This window comes from Podarcis gaigeae, assembly GCF_964106915.1.
Source record: "Podarcis gaigeae genome assembly, chromosome: 2".
NCBI classification, from domain to species: domain Eukaryota; kingdom Metazoa; phylum Chordata; class Lepidosauria; order Squamata; family Lacertidae; genus Podarcis; species Podarcis gaigeae.
This window is the reverse complement of record NC_139679.1, coordinates 5,618,503-5,638,231: the sequence shown is the minus strand read 5'-3', so window position 1 is coordinate 5,638,231 and position 19,729 is coordinate 5,618,503. Positions and strand designations below refer to the sequence as shown.

The following is a 19,729-nucleotide window of genomic DNA, read 5'->3' as shown; positions in this document are numbered from 1 at the left end:
ATTGCAATAATACCCCCTAGATACCCTTCCCTAGTTAAAGACTGTTCAAACTACTGCATCCTAGTAGGTGAGACCAACCTACCCGGCATCCAACTTACCCCTTCCCTCTGCTTTTTTGTGAAAGTGCGAGCACAACAGAGCAGAACCCCACAACAGAAGCAACTGCAAAGCCATGTCCAAAAAGGTGAGGGGGCACTTTATTTCTTCTTAGCCTTGTTTCTCTTCTCCTCCTTGAGTTTCTTCTTGGAGACACGGGGTGCCCGGGCTTTCTGGTACAGGTGGTAGCCAATGAGCCCCAAGAGCGCAGGGACAAGCCCGATGCAGAGCAGGGGCAGCACCTCATTCAGCACCTTCTGCCAGTAGGTGGCTCTGGACAGCCCCACCAGCTCCACCTCAAACTGCAGGACTGCATCCGCTGGAGAGAGAGGAGGGAGTTGGGTGAAGCAGCGCTGGGGGACAATTCAGGCAAGGCAGGTCCCTAGGAAACCTGTCCTGTCAGTATTAAGCATCTGTGGCAGCTAAAGAAGCACAAACAAGGCTCTGCGCTGATCAGTGGTGCTGTCAGGACTTTGGGAGCTCACTCAAAAAAATTAGCAAGAGGCCCTCCTCAATATCATAGTGCAAACTGCACCACTGGTGCTGCTACAACTAAATGTCATTTCTAGCATAGGAGAAAAGAGAAACTTAGTTCTGCTTCCCTGTGCTAGGCAATCGGTCCCTCCAGCCCCATAACCTATATTGGCAAAAGGGACCGTATTTTTCGCTCTATAAGATGCACCAGACCACAAGACGCACCTCGTTTTTGGAGGAGGAAAACAAGAAAAAAAATATTCTGAATCTCAGAAGCCAGAACAGCAAGAGGGATCGCTGCGCAGTGAAAGCAGCAATCCCTCTTGCTGTTCTGGCTTCTGGGATAGCTGCGCAGCCTGCATTCGCTCCATAAGACACACACACATTTCCCCTTACTTTTTAGGAAGGAAAAAGTGAGTCTTATAGAGCAAAAAATACGGTAACTTTTGCAGAAGGACTGTGGCTCAGTGGTAGAGCACCTCTTTTGCATGCAGAAAGAAGCACATCCAGTCCCCGGCCTACACAGGTAAGGCTGGAAGAGAATCCTGCCTGAAATCTTGGGACAGTCACAGCCAGTCAACGTAGACCACACTGCACTTCCTAGGTTTCTCTGAGGGTCTGTATTGTCCATAGGATGCTCCACATGAGAGACCCAAAGGGTTGCCTTCATCCTCTTTATGCCGGCATCCCTGCATTGGTGCAATTGGCCAGGGCACAAAAGCCAGCAGAGCACCTGCATTTGCATGGAGGCTCAAAATGCATGGCTCTGCAGGCTACATGAACTGCCAGGCCAACGGCAGAACGTAAGCAGGGCCACGGCTGCTTGTCTAACTGCAAACTATATGCAAACTAATTCCTAGGGGAGCATATACAAGCTGATACCTGGATTGCAACCACATATGCCAGCCACACTTTGGGGGCAGCCACAGATCCTTAAAGCAATGGGGTTCATGTGGGATGATGAGCACAGGGAAGCTTCAGCTGTGGATGCCATCCCATTCAGCCCCAATGCTGGCAGCTAGTAAGTCAAACATCCCAATTCCTTACTGAAGTGGCCGGATGCTCCATTGTGAGCTAAACAGGTTGGCCACCATGTTTTCTCCAGAGGTTGGGTGCATTCAGTGACACTGCAACACCTGTGGATGCGACTTTTATCTCACACGTTCAAATGCAACTCTGGACTTTCCACAAGTTTGTGTGAATTTTGTCCCATTCAGTCAACATGCCTGAATTCACCTTATGTTAGGGTGCATTTTCACTAGAAATGTGAAACCACTGTTCAGCCCAGAAAACCTTTTTAAATGCCTTGTTTCGGCCCAGGAAATTATGAAGTAATAATAAAGGAAAGAGTGCTTCCGAGTGTGTGCAGAGTACATTTCACCATTGCTTAACTACTGCAGATCTGGGTGTAGGAACATACCAGGAATTTGCTGCATGCTGCAGTAAAACTAAAAGCCCTAAGAGGGGCCATTGGGCTCTGCTTCAGGCAGGAAAATCTTGACCCAACACGGCTTCTATGCAGGATTCAGGCTCAGCTCAGCCCTTTTTAGAAGTTAAACCCACTGCTTGCTCCTGCTGCTTCGTGATAAGCAGGAGATGAGAAGGGAATGGAAGGAACTAAATATCTTGCATTTAAAAAGAAGACTGGTGGAGAAATGCTGTCTGCCAATACTGTACCAAGCACCCCACATCGCCTCTTTCTCATGCAGTCCCCCAGTGGTAGTTCACATCTAGCTATCGCACAGCATCAAAATGCTGTAAGCGACCACCCCGCTACAGTCCGTTGCTTTCCAAGCTCCCCTTTTCAGTTCCTCAACCCCAAATCAGAGCCCATGTGCCACCTGTACATCCAAAGGCAACGGAAGCAGATAGACCAGCCTAGAAAAACCCAGCCTGCCAAGACGTCCTGCCGAACGGCCATCAAGTAGGTGCTAGTCGCTGGATTGTACCTGGGACAGCTGGTGGGGAACCTCGTTTGCCGTATGCCAGGTGAGGGGGGATGATGACTCTGCGTTTTTCCCTGCCAGGAAGAAGGAATGCCATGTCAGCATTTGAGGACAGGACACGGGTGTACAAAGCTGTTGACTTCAGTGGGGATTCATTGGGCATTTACAAAAAACAAACAAACAAAAAAAAACCCTGGGCAGAAAATTACAGTCATCAGTGAAACAATCTAGAAATTCCTTGGCTGGAGGGAGCAGGATTCAAATAAATGCTCTACGGATGCTTCACATCAATTTTTTAAAAGTTGGATTTCCTTTTCACATTTATACATAAAAATATTTGTTTGCTGCTTATTGATATATAGAAACAAATCATAGTGGTTTACAATTCTATAAAATCATAAAGGTAAAGGGACAGAGACCCCTAACAGTTAAGTCCAGTTACAAACAACTCTGGGGTTGCGGTGCTCATCTTGCTTTGCAGGCCGAGGGAGCCGGCATTTGTCCGCTCCGCAGACAGTTTTTCCAGGTCATGTGGCCAGCATGACTAAGCCACAACGGAACACCGACACCAAAGCAGCGCACGGAAACGCCGTTTACCTTCCCGCTGGAGCGGTACCTATTTATCTACTTGCACTTTTGGGGGTGCTTTCGAACTGCTAGGTTGGCAGGAGCTGGGACCAAGCAACAGGAGCTCACCCTGTCACAGGGATTCGAACCGCCGATCTTCTGATCGGCAAGCCCTAGGCTCAGTGGTTTACACCGCAGTGCCACCCACGTCCCTATCATAAAACCATACAGTAAAATAATAAAAAATCAAAACCATCCTAAAGTCAAAACAATTTAAAACAAACATCTTAAAACAATTACAGGATATTGGCCAATCAATCATTTTATTTGCATGCTGCCTTTCCAAAGTTAAAGCTCAAGGCGGCTTACAACATATAAAAAAATTACACAATGACAAAAGTAGTCATAAACAATAAACAAATGAACAACTTCCACATAAACCAGAAGATCCAAAAAATTAACAGCAATAGCAGCAGCAACCCTCTAAACAATACCCCAGGCCAAGATAATCTTAATCACCTGCATAGGTCTGGCAGAATAGAGAAGTTTTCAGCAGGCACATTTATGGGACGAGACCAAGAGTTCTTACACTGCCTCAAAGGGAACCTTCCCAAGTTAAGAAAGGGGTATCTTGAGTGTAGCATAGGATGAGATGCATCAGAAGGTGAGAAATTGTGGCTTGCATTAAGCTTGTGAAAGGTCCATTTTAGGGAAGGGGTTCAGAGATGGTAACACAGACTACAAGGCAAGCACACTGAAAGTTACTTACCCAACACACATATCCAGCAGACCCTGTTCTAAACCTGAGCAAAAGAATAAACACAGGTAAGAGTTAAGTGTGGTTTACATTCAGCACTGTTTATACTTGACAGAGAATGCAAGCCGCACAGCTTTCAGCCAGGGTCAGAGTCACTTGTGAGCTGCTGAGTGCATCCATAGAGTAGCAAGCACTCAGTGCAGAACTTAAATGATGCCACATGCAAGCAAAGTAAAGGAGCAACGGGAAACACAGGCTTCCAGTTTAACTTTTTAAGTTTTTACCTGGCACTAAAGATATATAATGAGGGGGAAGAGTGTGTCCCTTTTTTTGGATTACAACCCATTTTTTTTTTTGGAGGCCCCATTGGCGAAAGCGCGCCTTGGGTTACAACCTGTTTTGGTTTACAACAGGACCTCCGGAACGGATTATGGTTGTAAACCAAGGTATCACTGTATTGGAAAAGGTCCAATAGTGGATAACATTCCTGCTCCAGTTCTTGTCCAAATTGCGTGGGAAGTTCGTTAGCCAAATTGGCCTCAGAGCGTGCGTTCCAAAGATGTACCTGGAATGACTTGTCTTTTGCCCAGCTCCACTTGCAGTGGGTCGCGGGACAGAGAGCTGTCAATGACGCGGCCATCTTCAAGGGTACCCTGCAAAGAAAGAATGCTATGATCCAGCAATTCAGCTGCTGCCATCAGTGCTGACAGCTGCTAGATCCCACCAAAGCCCCAGCCAGTCCAGCAGCTAGTCTAGTCTTATGGCAGCTGAGCAATTTCCTAAGGGAAGCCCACAAGCAATTGCTAAACTGCACGGAAAAACAAAACTTGCAGGAAGTGTGGAAACTTGTGGTTCTGAGACAAATGGAGCAACACAGTGTCAGGAAAAATGCTGGTGGCGATTTCTACCACGACGTCATTTTCCATTATTATTTTTAAAAAGCCAGATTTTTAAAAAGGAGGCACATTCGCTTTTCTCACACTGACAGGAACACCTCTTCTACGGTGTTGTGGTGTGTGCATCATCTATCCCAGTAACTAAGAAAATATGCTTCCCTCCCTTCAGAATACCTGTTCGACTTTCAAGGGACACTTTCTACACCAGGGGCAGCCAATAGGTCAGGGGCAGACTTTGGTAATACAGCACCATGAATGAGGGCAAAATTGGGCACCTATTCTTATTTTCACAATAATTCCTTTTGGTGCAGTTGCTTTTTAATGGATTTTCTCAGTAGGCTGTTGGCATCTATCTTGAGAGACAATGGAGTGCACCTCCAGGGGTGAAGTCAAACAGCTGCAATAGCAGCACAAAGGTGAGGCCCCTGGGGCACAAGCCTGGGCGGTGTGTATGGAGGTCCTCAGCTGCCCAGATCACAAGACAGGCCTTGCTGATGTGGCCCAAAGGAAAGTAGAACAACACATTTGGAACCAGCTTGGCTGCAGGAGTTGCCGAAAGGAGGCAACTATCTTAGGAACTCCACTCTGAATTTGTGTAGGGTTGCCTCCTCAGGCTTTTCTTCTCCAGAAGATGTCCTGCATGGCAGCCGAGGTTGAGGATCAGTTTCCTTCTCTGAGATGGGCAACCTTCCCAGGCGGATGAGCTCCATCTGCTCCTTAAGTACCTGTATAAATCTGGGTTTTGTTGTTGTTAATATTATTATTATTTTGTGTCCCCTGAACTGGGTGCCTTGTGAGGGGTAACTGCACTGCCCTGAATCCCCTCCATATGTTGGGACTCCCAGCTCGCCAGCCGCTTGCTTGCAGGACCAGCGGTCGAGACTGACGGGAGCCAGAATCCACCGACATTTGGAGGGCACCCGGCTGCCCCACGCCGGGTCTGCACCAGCCTGCCTGCAACTGAAGCCTTCTTCCTCTGCCCTTGCGCCCCGCAGAAGCCTCAGCCCGGGCTTGTCCCGGTGTCCATGTGGCAGCCGAGCAAAAGCCTATTGGGCCTCGTGACGCGGAAGGCTGCTCCGAAAACACGCGCAGCCTCTTCCACGGCGGCAAAGGGAGGACTGGCACCGGGGCGCACAGCTCGGCTTTCCAAAACCAAACGCACTAACGCGCCCCCCGCTCCCGATCTCTCCTGCCCAGCACCCGCGCCGAGCCGGAGGGCGGAGCCGCGGGAAGCCCCTCCCCAGGCGGCCGGGAAACGCCGGTGCTGACGTGTTCGTGCGCGGCTTTCCCCGCGCCCTCCGCCCGGCCCGGCTTACCGTGTAGTGGATGTGGAGCGTGTCTCCCAGCGCCGAGCGCTCCGCGCACTCATCGGGGGGCTCCACCTGCGGAGAGCCGAGAGAGAGAGGGGAGGGCGTCAGCGGGGGGGGGGGGGCGGATCCGAGCCGCACGTGGCTCTCCATCCGTCCAGCAGCGCGCAAACGGGGGGCGTCGGAGGGGCCTCTCCAAAGACTCCGCTGCGCCCCAAAGCGCGCGCCCAGAGTCAGCGGCACCGGCGCTGCTGCTGCGCTCCTCCCGCCCCAGCCGCCGCGCAAGAGGCCCGGGCGAGGACCAGGCGCGCTCCCGGGCTGCCGCGGGGCTGCGTCTTTCCCTCCTAGCTCCGCCGGCGGCACCTCGGGCGGCAGCGCCCTCGGAGGCGTGCCGGGCAGGACCCGCAGCTGCGCCCGCGCGCCCTCACCAGGGTTTCCAGCTGCAGCTCCCGGGGCGCACTTTCGCTCGGGCTCTCGGGCTCGTCCTCCGCCCGCTGCGCGCGGCTGCCGGCCGCGCACAGGAGGACGAGGACGAGGACGAGGCCGAAGCGGAGAGGTAGCAGCATGGCGAGAGAGAGGTGGCCCGCGGAGTCGGAGCAGCGGCGGCCGGGCTTGCACCGCAGGGCAGGGCAGGGTGCCTCCTCCTGGCGCCGCCCCCTGCTGCCCGCTTCCCCGCCCCGGAGGAAGGAAGGAGGGACGGAGAGAGCGAGCAAGGGGCGCTCCTGGCACCGGGAGCGCAGCTGAGGGGCTGCTCTCAGGCCTTCGAAAGACACGTGCGCAGCAACACCGAACGGGGTGCAAGTAATGTGGGAATGTTGCTGGAGAAGAATCGTGGAGTTGCAAGGGGTCCCGAGGGTCATCTAATCCACCCCTTTGCCATGCAGGACGCCCCTCCAATTTGAGACCATACATGACCCTGCTTAACTTTGCAAACGTGCTAGCAGTTTTATTGCTGCAGAACAGGTGCCTCCTTGTTTGTGCCCTTCTGTTCGCAGGATTCTCACTGGCATCCGGCTGCTGTGGGAAGAGGAAGGTGGGCTAAGCAGGCCTCTTCTCCCCACCCCCATCCAGGGCTCTGGTGAAATCCTGCAGCAGGGAGTTCCGCAGGTCAGCACACTGTTCCCCACAGCACCCACACAATGGCGCCCAGAAAGGTGCCCACCCCCTCTGAAAATAGAATAATAATAATTTATTTATACCCCCCCCCCAATCTGGCTCTGGATAGCCCTGGGAGGAGAAGCACACTCTGCATATTCTCACAGGGCACTTCTTCACAAATTGGAAGACTCGGCCAAAAGCTAATAAAGGCATATTCTTGCCAGCATGAGAAAGTGCTAACACCACAGAGCTGTATTACTGATAGGCAGATGCTCAGAGCATAGAAACACAAATGCTAGAAAGAACGCTGTGTGATGTCATTTCCCCTCCTTTCCTGGAGAGGAAGGAGCTTCTACTACTCCCTGTTCCCCTCTCTCTTCAACCAACCATGAGGGCAGAGCTATGCTGTGCTTGCTCCAGTTCAGGCAGATGCCTCAAGTGGGTTACACTTTAAATATAAGTATTTTGCCTGCATGGCTTTAACTGCTGCCATTGCTGTGAACCAGTGCAACATCATAAAGTATGGTAAATAAATTAGGTAAAGGTAAAGGGACCCCTGACCATTAGGTCCAGTCGCGGTCGATTCTGGGGTTGCGGCGCTCATCTTGCTTTACTGACCGAGGGAGCTGGCGTACAGCTTTCGGGTCATGTGGCCAGCATGACTAAGCCGCTTCTGGCGAACCAGAGCAGCGCATGGAAATGCCATTTACCTTCCCGCTGGAGTGGTACCTATTTATCTACTTGCACTTTGACGTGCTTTCGAACTGCTAGGTTGGCAGGAGCTGGGACCGAGCAACGGGAGCTCACCCTGTCACGGGGATTCGAACCGCCGACCTTCTGATCAGCAAGTCCTAGGCTCTGTGGTTTAACCCACAGTACCACCCGCGTCCCCACAGCGCCACCCGTGTCCCAAATTATATAAATTATATTTTCCAATTTACTTCCCAATTTGTTGCCTGATTGATTGTTAAGCTGGTAAGAATAGGAGAGCCAGCTTACTTCAAAGCTGGACTTGCTCAAATCAAGGTTTTACAGCCTAGGACATGGGTGGGCAAACTGGGTCTTGGGGGCTGGATCTGGCCCAATCGCCTTCTCAATGTGGCCCACGGACGGTCCGGGAATCAGCGTGTTTTTACATGAGTAGAATGTGTCCTTTTATTTAAAATGCACCTCTGGGTTATTTGTGGGGTGTAGGAATTCATTCCCCCCCCAAAAAATATAGTCTGGCCCCCCACAAGGTCTGAGGGACGGTAGACTGGCTCCCTGCTGAAAAAGTTTGCTGACCCCTGGCCTATTCCCTATGCATTATAATTTTTATGCCAAGGATGGTATTTTAAAACACTGTTCAAACCACATACTTGGGCACCTGAAAGGATTAATTGCAATTAATATATCCTCTCTTACCTATAAAAACCCATCCCACATTTGGGAATGAGAGCTAGGGCTGCATGACCGTGTGGAAGTTCTGTCCGCATGCGCTATCATCCCTGCCTCACACTATTGGACTAGGCCAAGGGTCAGCAAACTTTTTCAGTAGGGGGCCAGTCTACTGTCCCTCAGACTTTGTGGGGGGCCGGACTATATTTTGAAAAAATAATAATGAATTCCTAAGTCCCACAAATAACCTAGAGATGCATTTTAAATAAAAGCACACATTCTACTCATGTAAAAACACACTGATTCCCCAACTGTCCGCAAGCCGGATTTAGAAGGCGATTGGGCCGGATCCGGCCCCCAGGCCTTAGTTTGCCTACCCATGAACTATAGAGTAGCTCTCCTACTCTCTTAAATTATCTCTCCCTGTTCTTCCAGGGCTGCTGACCCTTGCATCTACTGTTGCATTCACAATACATAAACATGATCCCTGCTCTCTCCCTTTCTTCAAAACCCAACTTTTCCACATTTCGTCTGGCTTTTCCTTTTAATCCCCATTCATTCCCAATTACCAGCATACTTTAAGAAAGGTGACAGCATCTGCCTACATTTCCTCTGCCTTTCCTCCCTTTGCCCTATTGTTTCTTCACTGTTTTAAACTGTAAGCTCTGTGGGCGCAGAGACCTGTCTATGTTGCTTGTCTAGCTCTATGGTGCTTTACACACTGGCAGTGAATAATTATAATGGTTGTGAATATGCACAGATGTGCACTGGAGTGGCCAGGTGGGAAGGAAAACATGGGACTTCTGAACTTTTACTAATTGTTTCCAAAAAGAAATGTGTACACCTGCAGCTTTGCATATCCTGCAGAACAAGCTCTGCCTGCCCAAAGGCTGTTTGTGCACCGTAATGAAAAGCGCAGAAGCCTGTCCGTTGCACCTAATGATTCAACCTCTAGCCCAGATATGGAGAAGCCTACCAAAATGGATATGATGTTTATTTGCACACTTGCATGTGCAGATGTGTACACAAACTGATGGTGGTACAAGCAACGTGGGCACTAGCACACAACTTGGAATACACAGAGACACCTCAACTTGCAGTTAAGATGTGTCTGACTACAGAAAATCTTTAGACCATTACACACATTCAGCTACAGGGTTCTTTGACCATATGGAATGGAAGGGACTGGACAATTCTCAGGCATTTGCTTTCACAGGTAGCTTTGCCTATTATTAAAGCTGACGTGGAAAGCAAACATGCCTGCCATTTCCTATCAGCAGGGACTGTCACCTTGAGCGTGCTGCAAGAGCAGTTGCCAAAAAAGATAAGGGGACTTCTCGAAGATGAGGAAAGATCTAGTATTGGTGGTGTTTGGTCTAAACAAAACATGTAATCCAGCAATGTGTGTAATTTCACATTTCTAGAAGAAGGCAAAGACAAGTCTGGATTTCAAAGTGAACCCAGACAGTAGAGGAACAGCTGTTGTAACAAACTGTTAATGACTAGGGGGGAAATACGTTGCATTCTTCAGCAGCAGCCCTGTATGTTTTCCTAATTTCTAGGGGCCAGCACCAAAGTTTGAAAACTCTGGAGTCACCGGCATCCCAGGATTCATCTTAACATGAACATGGTCACTGCCCCCAATCACAGAACAAAGTACAGTGGTACCTCTGGTTACAACGGAGGTTCGTTCTTAACCTGAAACCGTTCTTAACCTGAGGTAGCACTTTAGCTAATGGGATCTCCCGCTGCTGCACGGCCACCGCGCAATTTCTGTTCTCATCCTGAGGTAAAGTTCTTAACCCGAGGTACTACTTCCGGGTTAGCGGAGTCTGTAACCTGAAGTGTTTGTAACCCGAGGCACAAGGCACTCTTATAAGCCATTGGCATGTAGCTAACGAGAGAGCTTTCATTTTAAAGGGCGCATTTGCAACTAACTTGCTAGCTATAAATTGCCATCAGTTTATGTATTGTATTAACTTGTTCTAAACTGAACGTAGTGACTCTTGTTTGCACAAGCTTGCTCAGAACTATATTGATTCAACTGGAGGGACATCCCATGACTTTGAATCTATTTGGGCGGCTTAAAATGTTTAAGTGTACATTTGAAAATGTACAGAGAGGGGCATGGGAGGAGGACAATAAATCTGTGTTTGCAAGCACATGTGACCTAGGCACATACCTCAGTGGTAGAGTACATTTTGCATTTAGAAGATCCCAAGTTCAGTCCTTGACATCTCGAGGTAGGAATGGAAGAGATCCTGTCCGAAATCCTGGACTGCTGCTGTCACTCAGTATTAGCAGTATGGAGCTAGATGAAATAACTATCTGTGTGCATTCATGATAATAATATTATGCTGGTTATACATGATCCCACTTTCAATACAGTCTGTGCCTGGGGAAGTTTTGGGGCAGACATACTCCTTTGCCTCTCATTGGTGCACATCCTGTAGCTTCCTGCTGAAATCATGTAACCCTTTTTATAGCACAAATGTCCAGAGATCATTTTTATTTTTTGGGACCTGCTTTTGTTGTGCAAGAGTGCCCCTCTGTATCACATTAATGCAGTGGCATTGGGGAAGCTTTGCAGAGCAACTAAGAACACAGAACAATGTGTGGACATTCTAGTATATATCCACCATTAATGCAAAAAAATAATAATCCTTCCAGTAGCACCTTAAAGACCAACTAAGTTAGTTCTTGGTATGAGCTTTCGTGTGCATGCGTGTGCATACACACGAAAGCTCATACCAAGAACTAACTTAGTTGGTCTTTAAGGTGCTACTGGAAGGAATTTTTTTTTGTTTTGACTATGGCAGACCAACACGGCTACCTATCTGTCACCATTAATGCATTATTATTGTGTCAATTACATGTTGCAGGAAAACACACACACACCCCCCACACCAGTTTGGATGTGCCTTTAAAGTTGAAGGGGTGCCTGGCGTGCTCTGGTCCATGGGGCCACGAAGAGTCGGACACGACTAAGCAACAAAGCAAAATAGTGGCAGTTCAGAGGCATTCTTATAAATTACAAAATTATTATAAATTACAAAATGCAGATTTTGCAAAGGTGCAGTACATGGCTGTCGCCACTGTGTGGCAGCAAAACATCACAAATCCTCTTTCCACCCCCACCCCCCCCCAGAAAATAAGCACCCTGAGGTTATTCAATCTAAAGGCTTAAGTGACGTCCCTTCCCTCTTGCCATCCCGGTCCCTGACAAGACAGGTCTGTCTTCCCACTGGAATGCATCCAGCATGAATCACAAGGAACTAGCTCACTGTGCTTTATTGACTTCATCTGGCTGCATTTGAAGGGCACTCTGCAGCCCTAGAGCATTTTTACCCCCTTGGGAAAAACTCCTTATGAACTATGAAAGGTAGCAGTCTACCAGGTGTGCAATGCATATACACCCAAATTCAAGTAGTTGTGTCAGGTGGGCTTACCTGTGTTGTAACCCATCCTTTTACAAAACACCCAGGCCTGTTGGCTTCCCGGCATTGTCAAAGCCATACTCCCCACGCCAGATGGGTGAGGATACCTGGCGTTCAGGCATTCCCACAAATCCACCAGGGATCCCAGGATCCTTACTTAAAACCTACTGCTCTTCCTGTCATGCCTGGGGATGGATGGAAGGAAGGAAGGAAGGAAGGAAGGAAGGAAGGAAGGAAGGAAGGAAGAAAGAAAGAGTAAAGAGAGAACAGCTCGGCCTGCTCTTGGTCTCTTTCAACTTGATATGCAGAAGCCCAGCAGGGAAGTTTCCCAGAGCATGTGGAGACAGTGATCTGTGCATATCAAGCTGCTCTGAGCAGCACAGCTTCGGTGGCCAGCTAAAAAGTTGGCAGCCTGCGTCATCCGAATACTGTAGCCCCACACCCCTGCCAGCTAACTTGCCCCGCCCTCAGAGACCACGACTTTGCGGCATCTGGATGGCGCTGTAGACCACTTGGCTAAGCAGGCCCAGACTGGGAATGGTGCTTAAGAGCGCTCTGGAACGGTGCCTCCAGAAGGCAGGCTGGGTGCCCCCGGTGACGGGATAGGCATGCCAGCTATTTCCCCTGCTGTGTTGCTGCCCCCATTGTCATTCCAGGGCTCTGGCTGCCCCCCTCCATATTGACATACCAGCCCTGGTTGCTGTGATGAGCCGAAGACGGGCTGGCGGCATTTAATGGGATTATGGGCGCTTCCCCCTCCTCTGCCCAGAGACAATGCAAGATGGATGAGCCCAGAACTGGTGAGAAACCAGAGGCAGGCTCCAGCTCAGGCTGGGGGTAGGGGGGGGGGGAGGAAAGGCACTCTGTCTCTCCCCGTCAATGTTGTCAGCTTGCTCCCCTTCTCCTCCATGATGCCAAAGAGCAATGGCTTCTCCACCGGTGCAGCAGGATTGGGTGCTGAGACTGGCAAGCTCTGTAGCCACAGTGACAGGCAGCCCCAAGTGCATCACGGACTCCTCTGCTCTCGTCCATTCTCACCATTCAGTCCTACTCCTGAGACTTCAGCATAGCGCCAGCCTGTTCGGAGCTGTACACAGAATGGGAATGACCAAGGCTGTGCCAGTGTTGTCTCCAGGTATTGGATGGCGCTTGTGCAAGATGAGCCCTCCATCCACCCGTTTCCCTTCTTCCTCCAAGCCCACTTTGCACCTCCACCCAGAGGGGGAGCGCAGGGCAAATGGAGAAGGATGCTGCTGTTCTGGTTGCTCCTTCTCGCTCCCGTGTTCAGAGGGGGCAGGTGATAGCAAGGCGAAGGGCTGGGAGATTCCAGGGGTTGGCAGCAGGCCCACTGGGTGGGGTGTGGGCCTCATGCCAGTGCCCAGTAATCCGGGCCAGTCCAATACATTTTGCCGCCCGAGACAAAGCAGGGCACGACACCCTGCCCTGTCATTCCTTGCCCAGAAGCTGTCAAGACTGGCAGCTGAATCTCACTTCAGCACTGGCTGCCACCACTGCACCTGCAGGACTAGGTGAGGGGGCACAGGGCAGGCCACATGGCACACATAACTCTGCCCTCCCACACCAAACTACCACTACCTACTACCCAGCATGTGTTGCCTGAGGTCGCTTTGCTCTGCCCTAACGGTAGGGCCGGTCCTGCCAGTGATGCTAACCTCCGATTCCAACCCTGGATTGTTTTCTTCTTCTGCAGCAGTTAGACTATAATAAAATACATACCGAGTAGCAACCAGCAGGGAGCAGGACGTAAGAGAATCCAGAAAGAGAAGCATGATTTAAATGTCAGCTTTTGGTGGCAGTTTTCTTTCACATGAAAAATGGAAGCAATTACCTTTTCGTGACTGGATTAAAAGGGGGTAGTAGAGTTACAACAGATCAGGTGAAATTGTTTCCTTAGCAAATCTGGCTCACGGCCTGTCAGATAGCAAACTGTGGAACATAAAGAAAGAACACGGCTTTCCCAGGATTCACACTCCACGTGATACGCCGGAGAGAGAAGCCTCTCTTCAGATGTGCTGAATGGGCAATGAGGCTACACCCCACCATGTCTCCTGGTTCTGCCCTCTGACATTCACAGCTGGAGGGGGGCATCTGAGAACAGGGCGCCTATGCATTTAGCCGGTGCTCTGCAGGTATAGGCAGCCAGTGGCATGTGTAGATTCTCTGGCTCTGGATGCCCATGCTCCATGTAGGGAGAGGCAGGGCAGCAGTATGACTTGGGGGGGGGCATACTAATTACATGAATTCGCTTCATGCCAACATGCCAGCATGTAACCTGGAGGTGCCAGTGTGCCTGCCAGTACCTCGTGCAAAACAATATACCCCCTCAAAAATCCACCACACACAAGAGGCTACTTGTTCTTCCTGCTCAGTAGTACCTCTTTTGCTGGCTCGGCCTCTCCTACATCAAACAACAGACCCTTAAGCATGCTTACATTACACTGGAGGCCAGAATTGGACACCCACCCACCCTCTGAACGGAGAAGAGCAAAGGGCATCTCTATGGGAGGGGGGCATGGCAGTGTCTGATGCAGGTGCTTTCTCTCCATTGATGGGGCAGTCGCACAATGCCGGCCCGTCTCTTTTTCTGCTCTTTTAGGTGTGGCAGCCATTTTGTGTTATGCCCGGCCAGCCATCCTAATGGCAGCCATTTTGTGGCTTGCGCCCAGAGCACTCAAGATTCATGATGTCAGTGGCCCCTCACCCAAGGGCTGCAGATCCTACATAATGGCTATCAGAGGCTCTCCAAGGTTTCAGCCCCACCTAGAGATGCCAGAGGCTGAGGTATTCTGCATGAAAAATAAGTGTTCGGCCACCGAGTTGTGCAGCCCGTCCCAAATGCACAACTTTGTACTCTTATCTGGGGGGGAAATGCACATTCTTATTTCATTTGCTTAGACTTTCAAAACCACCCAGGGACTGATCCCTAAACTTTCCCAGCAGGAGGCAGCACACATAGAAATATTTTATCACTGGCTGGGGACGCAAAATCGAAATAGCGGGACTCCATTTAGATGCCAAGCAAGTGTGACTCTATTCCCACTTCTCTTCGTAACATATGTATTCTCTGTGTTCAGTCTCCCTACCCCACCCCACAGCGCACATGTGTGGTGGTGCAACTGTAGGCTTGATTCTCCATGACAGAAAAGTTTACACCTGCTCTGGATCGTGGCCATCGCACTTCCTTCATGGCTTTCTCCTCATCCAAGTTGCTTCTCCCCTGGGCAAACTGGAGCACCACCCGAGTAACAGACGTGATGCAGGAGAAAATGTTGGCATAAGGATCCACAAAAGGGGAGGAGGGAAGTCAAAGGGGATTCATTGATTATACAGTGGTACCTCAGGTTACATACGCTTCAGGTTACAAACTCTGCTAACCCAGAAATAGTGCTTCAGGTTAAGAACTTTGCTTCAGGATGCGAACAGAAATCGTGCTCTGGCGGCGCGGCGGCAGCAGGAGGCCCCATTAGCTAAAGAACAGTTTCAGGACCTCCGGAACGAATTAAGTACTTAACCCGAGGTACCACTGTATCTTAATTGTTCTCTTTGTTGTTGTTTGTAAACCTGAAAATCCAAAAATAAACTAATATAATTTGGGGGGATATTGGAGTTTCAAGGGAAAGGGTGTGACTAGCTGGCAGGCAACCTGAACACCACACTGCAACTTTCCCCCAGGTCCCAGTTGCTATATCCTCCTCTCTTCCGTGGAACTCAAAATGGCATTCACACAGGATTCCCAGTTAAGTCTGCAATCCAGGCACTGACTAGACTCAGAACAACTTAACCTCAGCAGTTTGCTGCCTGCACCACATGCCTTCAGCCTGCGCCCAGTTGACTGAAAAACACCCGTATATATAACCCTCCTGCTTTGTATGCATTTTCACACATTTGAACTTAAAGATTCTTCAGTCACACAATATATTGCCAACATTGGGCATCATACTCACTTGTGTTTTGCAAATGCCTCTTTGCTGCACAAGTGACAGGCATGAGGGAAAGGCAGATGGATGACTTCAGATCACACTGCTTAATGCCATGCAATTGCTTCCAGAGCTATACCCAACCTAGTCCTCAGAAACCTAGCCTTTGTGCACAAGGGCAAAAGTTCAAGGCCCTGAGGGTGATTGAAACTTAATAGGATGACTGTACTGTGTGCTAAAGGATGAGAGACAAAGGTTTGGGAGGAGTTGACTGGCCAGCATGAGAGACTTCTTGGTTCCTTAGTGTTCCCCTTGCTCCCTCCTCTGTGGGCTTCATTCCATATATACTGCTCACAAGCCAGGCTGTCTCTCAGCCATAGTTCCCTGCCTGGTCTCCCTCAGTGAGAAGATGGAAGTAACAGCAAAACATTTCCCCTGAAATCAGTTTGCCGCACTACAGAGCTTCCACCATAAAGGAAAAGAACAGAGATATACGGTATGTCACTTCTGGTGTCATTCACACCTAGCTGGGATGGTACATAACCAGAGAGCACAGCCTCATCCACAGTGAGCACAGTGGTAGAGCACATGCTTGCAACGTTCAGAAGACCACAGGTCCCTGGGATCTCAATTTAAGAGGATCTTTGTGGGGGGATCAGGCAATGTGAGAAGACCTCTCTGGGCCCGAGACCCTGAAAAGCCACTGCCACTCAGAATAAACCAGGGATGGGGAACCTGTGGCTCTCCAGAATTTGCTGAACCACAACTCTCCTCATCTCCAGAATTTGCCAGAATCTCTCCAGAATTTGCTGAACCACAACTCTAACTATGCTGGGTGGGACTGATGGGAGTTTGAAGCCAACATATTTGGGAGGGTTTCAGCTTAGGCACCCTTGGAATAGACACTAATGGGATAGATGGCAAGAGAGCTGCCATATACCAGGCCAGGCTTTCACGAAAGTGCTAGAGATAAAAAGCACTGGAAGTCGTGGACATCTAATGCAACTGAACGTTGAAGGTTCAGGACAGATAAAAAGAAGGAAGGCGCTTCTTCAAGCAGTACTCAGTTCAGCTATGGTACTTGGTCCCCCAGGAGGCAGTGATGGCCACCAAACTAGATGGCTTTAAGAGAGAGCGAGACAAATTCATGGAGGAGAGGGCTATTGAGGGCTACTAGTCACGACAACTGTGCTCAGAGTCCACACTTAGAGGCAGATGTTTCTGAAGGTCAGCTGCCAGAGAGGCTCTTGAGATTGGATCCTGTTTGCAGGTTTTCCACAGGCATCTGTTGGACTAGATGGGCCACTGGCCTGATCCAGCCGGCTCTTCTTACCTTCTTATGGAACTCAAGAGATTTTGCATTGTTTCCCTTGCTTTCAGTGTGTTATGTATTGGGTTTAACACATTTTATGTTACAAGCCGCGTTCTAACCAATCGTATAAGCGTTGGTAGACGAACGTTCTAATGGCAAGTAAGCGCATGCTCTTTCAACTGCCAACTGGCGATGAGGATGGGATGTTGATGACTTCCTGCCAGCTGCCAGAGGCCTAAGACCACACCACAGCACCGTCATCTGCCGCCTCGCAGAAAGCGCGACCTCACTGCCACGCTGGACTCAGCAAATAGTCCTGGAAACGAGACCCCGCACGTGCTGCGTCTTCGAAACCACCCACAATTGCACAAGCGACTGCTCCAGATCCGAGGATGACTACCAGGCATAGTCGGCCGCCACTAGACTTCAATATGAGCCATCCTGAGGAATGGCCGCAGTGGCTCTGCCGAATAAGGAGCTAGGTCCGACTACAAGGCTTCACTAGGGAGGCAGACAAGGTGGATGTGCTACTGACAGTGCTGGGAAGTTCCGCCATCACTCTATTGGAAGATCTGATGACACTCAGGGACATAGAGGCATGCACTTTCGATGAGTTGACACAGGCTATGACAAGACACCTTGCGCCTCAGCCAACTAAGAACCACTGCTGCTACGACTTTGCGCACAGAGAGAAACAAATGCAAGAGTCAGCGAGTGAATACATCGCAGCGCTCCGGGGATTGTGATGTGTTGTCATTTCGCTAACATCAAGGAACGACTTCTCGAAAGGTTCACTGGTGCACGCGAGACAGCCGTCTCCACCGCAAGCTGCTGGCAATCACGATGATGGAAGCAATGAATATGACCACGGCCTTTCAGAAGGATAACGCCCACGAGGCGGCCCACAGCCCACGTGACACCACATGTTGCTGCTGTGGGAAAACTGGGCACATTGGTTGAGTCTGCCGCTCCAAGACCTCTGGAGCACGACCCAAGCAACGTGCCACAAGGCCTACATAGAGGAGGAGTTACAGTCCACCTCTCCAGCCAGGATACTTCAACTTCTGTCCCCAGGGTCCAATATGCTTAGGGTACAACTCAAGATAGAGGGATAGAACTCATCCTACTCCATAATATCTGCTAAGACTCTGAAAGAGCTTTGCTCTAAGAGCGGTCCTCCCCTCCGCCCAGCCCCCATAGTACTGTGGGACTTCCAGAGAAAAAGAATCTAGCTGAAGGGGATGGACACATTCAAGGAATATTTTAAGAAATACACAAAGAATTTGAACCTCATCATAACTGAAGGCCCATTCACTAGCCTTCTAGGCCCAGCATGGTTTGGGCCGTTAGGCTTAGGTATTTCAGGGCTTAATCAGATTTCCCCAGGGGCAGATTTCAAATCGATCTACCAGGAGCTTCCATCAGTTTTCGATGGAACCCTGGGCCTGTACAACAGACCCCCGATTTCCCTATGGCTCAACCCCATGGTACAACCCATTCGGGTCAAGGGCCGTAGAGTCCCGTTTGCTCTTAAACCCAAGATTGATGAGGAGCTTGATTGCTTAGTTGCTCAAGGGGTCCTAGAGCTTCGGGAACCTGGGAAACCCCAATCGTCACACCGGTTAAGCTGGACAGCTCAGACCGTATCTGTGGCAATTACAAATGCACTCTGAACCGGGCCTTACAGGACCATGCGTAGCCGGTTCCGGTGGTGAGCCATGTGTTAGGCAACCCTGGCTGGAGCCAAGATCTTTGGGAAGCTGGATTTAATGCAAGCTTATCAACAGCTAACCGTTGACAAGGCCACTGCAGATGCCCAGACAATCGTGGCTCATAGGGGTGCTTTCAGGGTCAAACACCGACAGTTTGGAGTTAGCATGGCCACAACCCCAGAGTCAGTCACCACTGGACCTAATGGTCAGGGGTCCCTTTACCTTTACTTTACCAGGGTTATTTCAGAGCATAATGGACCGCCTCCTTAAAGGCATCCCTGGAGTCACACAATTTTTCAACGATGTGCTGATCGCTGCATCATTGAGAGAGGACTTTGCCGCCAGATTACGGATAGTGCTCCAATGCTTCCAGGTGGCAGGACTTAAGGTAAAACAGAAAAAGTGCCTGTTGGGAGTGAGCAGTGTGGATTTCTTGGGGTTCCAGGTTGACACGGACGGCCTCCATCCAGCAGAGGACAAAGTGTGTGCCATTTGCAATGCCCCAGACCAAAAGAGCAAGGCAGAGTTACAAGCCTTTTTGGGACTTCTTAATTGTTACCACGCGTTCCTGCCACACAAGGCAGCTGTAGCTGAGCCTTTGCACAGGCTCTTGGACAAAAAGGTGGGTCTGGGGCCCTCAACAGGCCAAGGCCTTCCGAGGGGTCAAAGACTTGCTTGTGTCCAACTCAGCGTTGGCACACTTCGATGAAAAGCTTCCGGTGGTGCTGGTTTGTGATGCTTCCCCTTATGGAGTGGGCGCAGTACTGCGCCACCAGCTTCCAGACAGGAGGGAAGTCCCAGTGGCTTACTTC

The 19,729-nt window shown here is 50.1% G+C and overlaps 1 protein-coding gene and 1 long non-coding RNA gene across 3 annotated transcripts in view; both read right to left on the bottom strand.

The window, feature by feature from the left end:
- The window catches only part of LOC310840242, a 34,387-nt gene extending 16,273 nt beyond the window's left edge, over positions 1 to 18,114 (bottom strand). The window contains exons 1-3 of one of the 2 annotated variants that reach the window (XR_014561863.1): positions 17,227 to 18,114; positions 13,805 to 13,902; positions 11,446 to 11,502 (exon numbers count right to left, since the gene is read on the bottom strand). This is a non-coding gene — a long non-coding RNA (uncharacterized lncRNA). Of the gene's footprint in view, positions 1 to 11,445; positions 11,503 to 13,804; positions 13,903 to 17,226 lie in introns of those variants that run through there. The other variant, XR_014561862.1, reaches the window with a different exon arrangement.
- FKBP11 (FKBP prolyl isomerase 11) lies at positions 176 to 6,918 on the bottom strand. The gene is made up of 6 exons (XM_083729513.1): positions 6,472 to 6,918; positions 6,053 to 6,118; positions 4,406 to 4,493; positions 3,853 to 3,886; positions 2,520 to 2,590; positions 176 to 415 (listed from the first exon to the last, which is right to left on the bottom strand). Exons 1-6 carry the CDS (start codon positions 6,901 to 6,903, stop codon positions 198 to 200), a joined length of 909 nt encoding a protein of 302 aa, XP_083585639.1. The 5' UTR covers positions 6,904 to 6,918; the 3' UTR covers positions 176 to 197.
- Positions 18,115 to 19,729: the final 1,615 nt, after the last annotated feature.

What these genes read in the sequence shown, in the direction of transcription:
- FKBP11 (XM_083729513.1), bottom strand. Translation starts at nt 6,903, where the DNA reads ATGACCCTCGGGACCCCTTGCAACTCCACGATTCTTCTCCAGCAACAT. An exon ending in AGCTGCAGCTGGAAACCCTG is followed by an intron (nt 6,119 to 6,471) that starts GTGAGGGCGCGC and finishes GGCTCTCCGCAG; the next exon opens with GTGGAGCCCCCCGATGAGTG. An exon ending in CAAAAGACAAGTCATTCCAG is followed by an intron (nt 3,887 to 4,405) that starts GTACATCTTTGG and finishes TCTTTTGCTCAG; the next exon opens with GTTTAGAACAGGGTCTGCTG.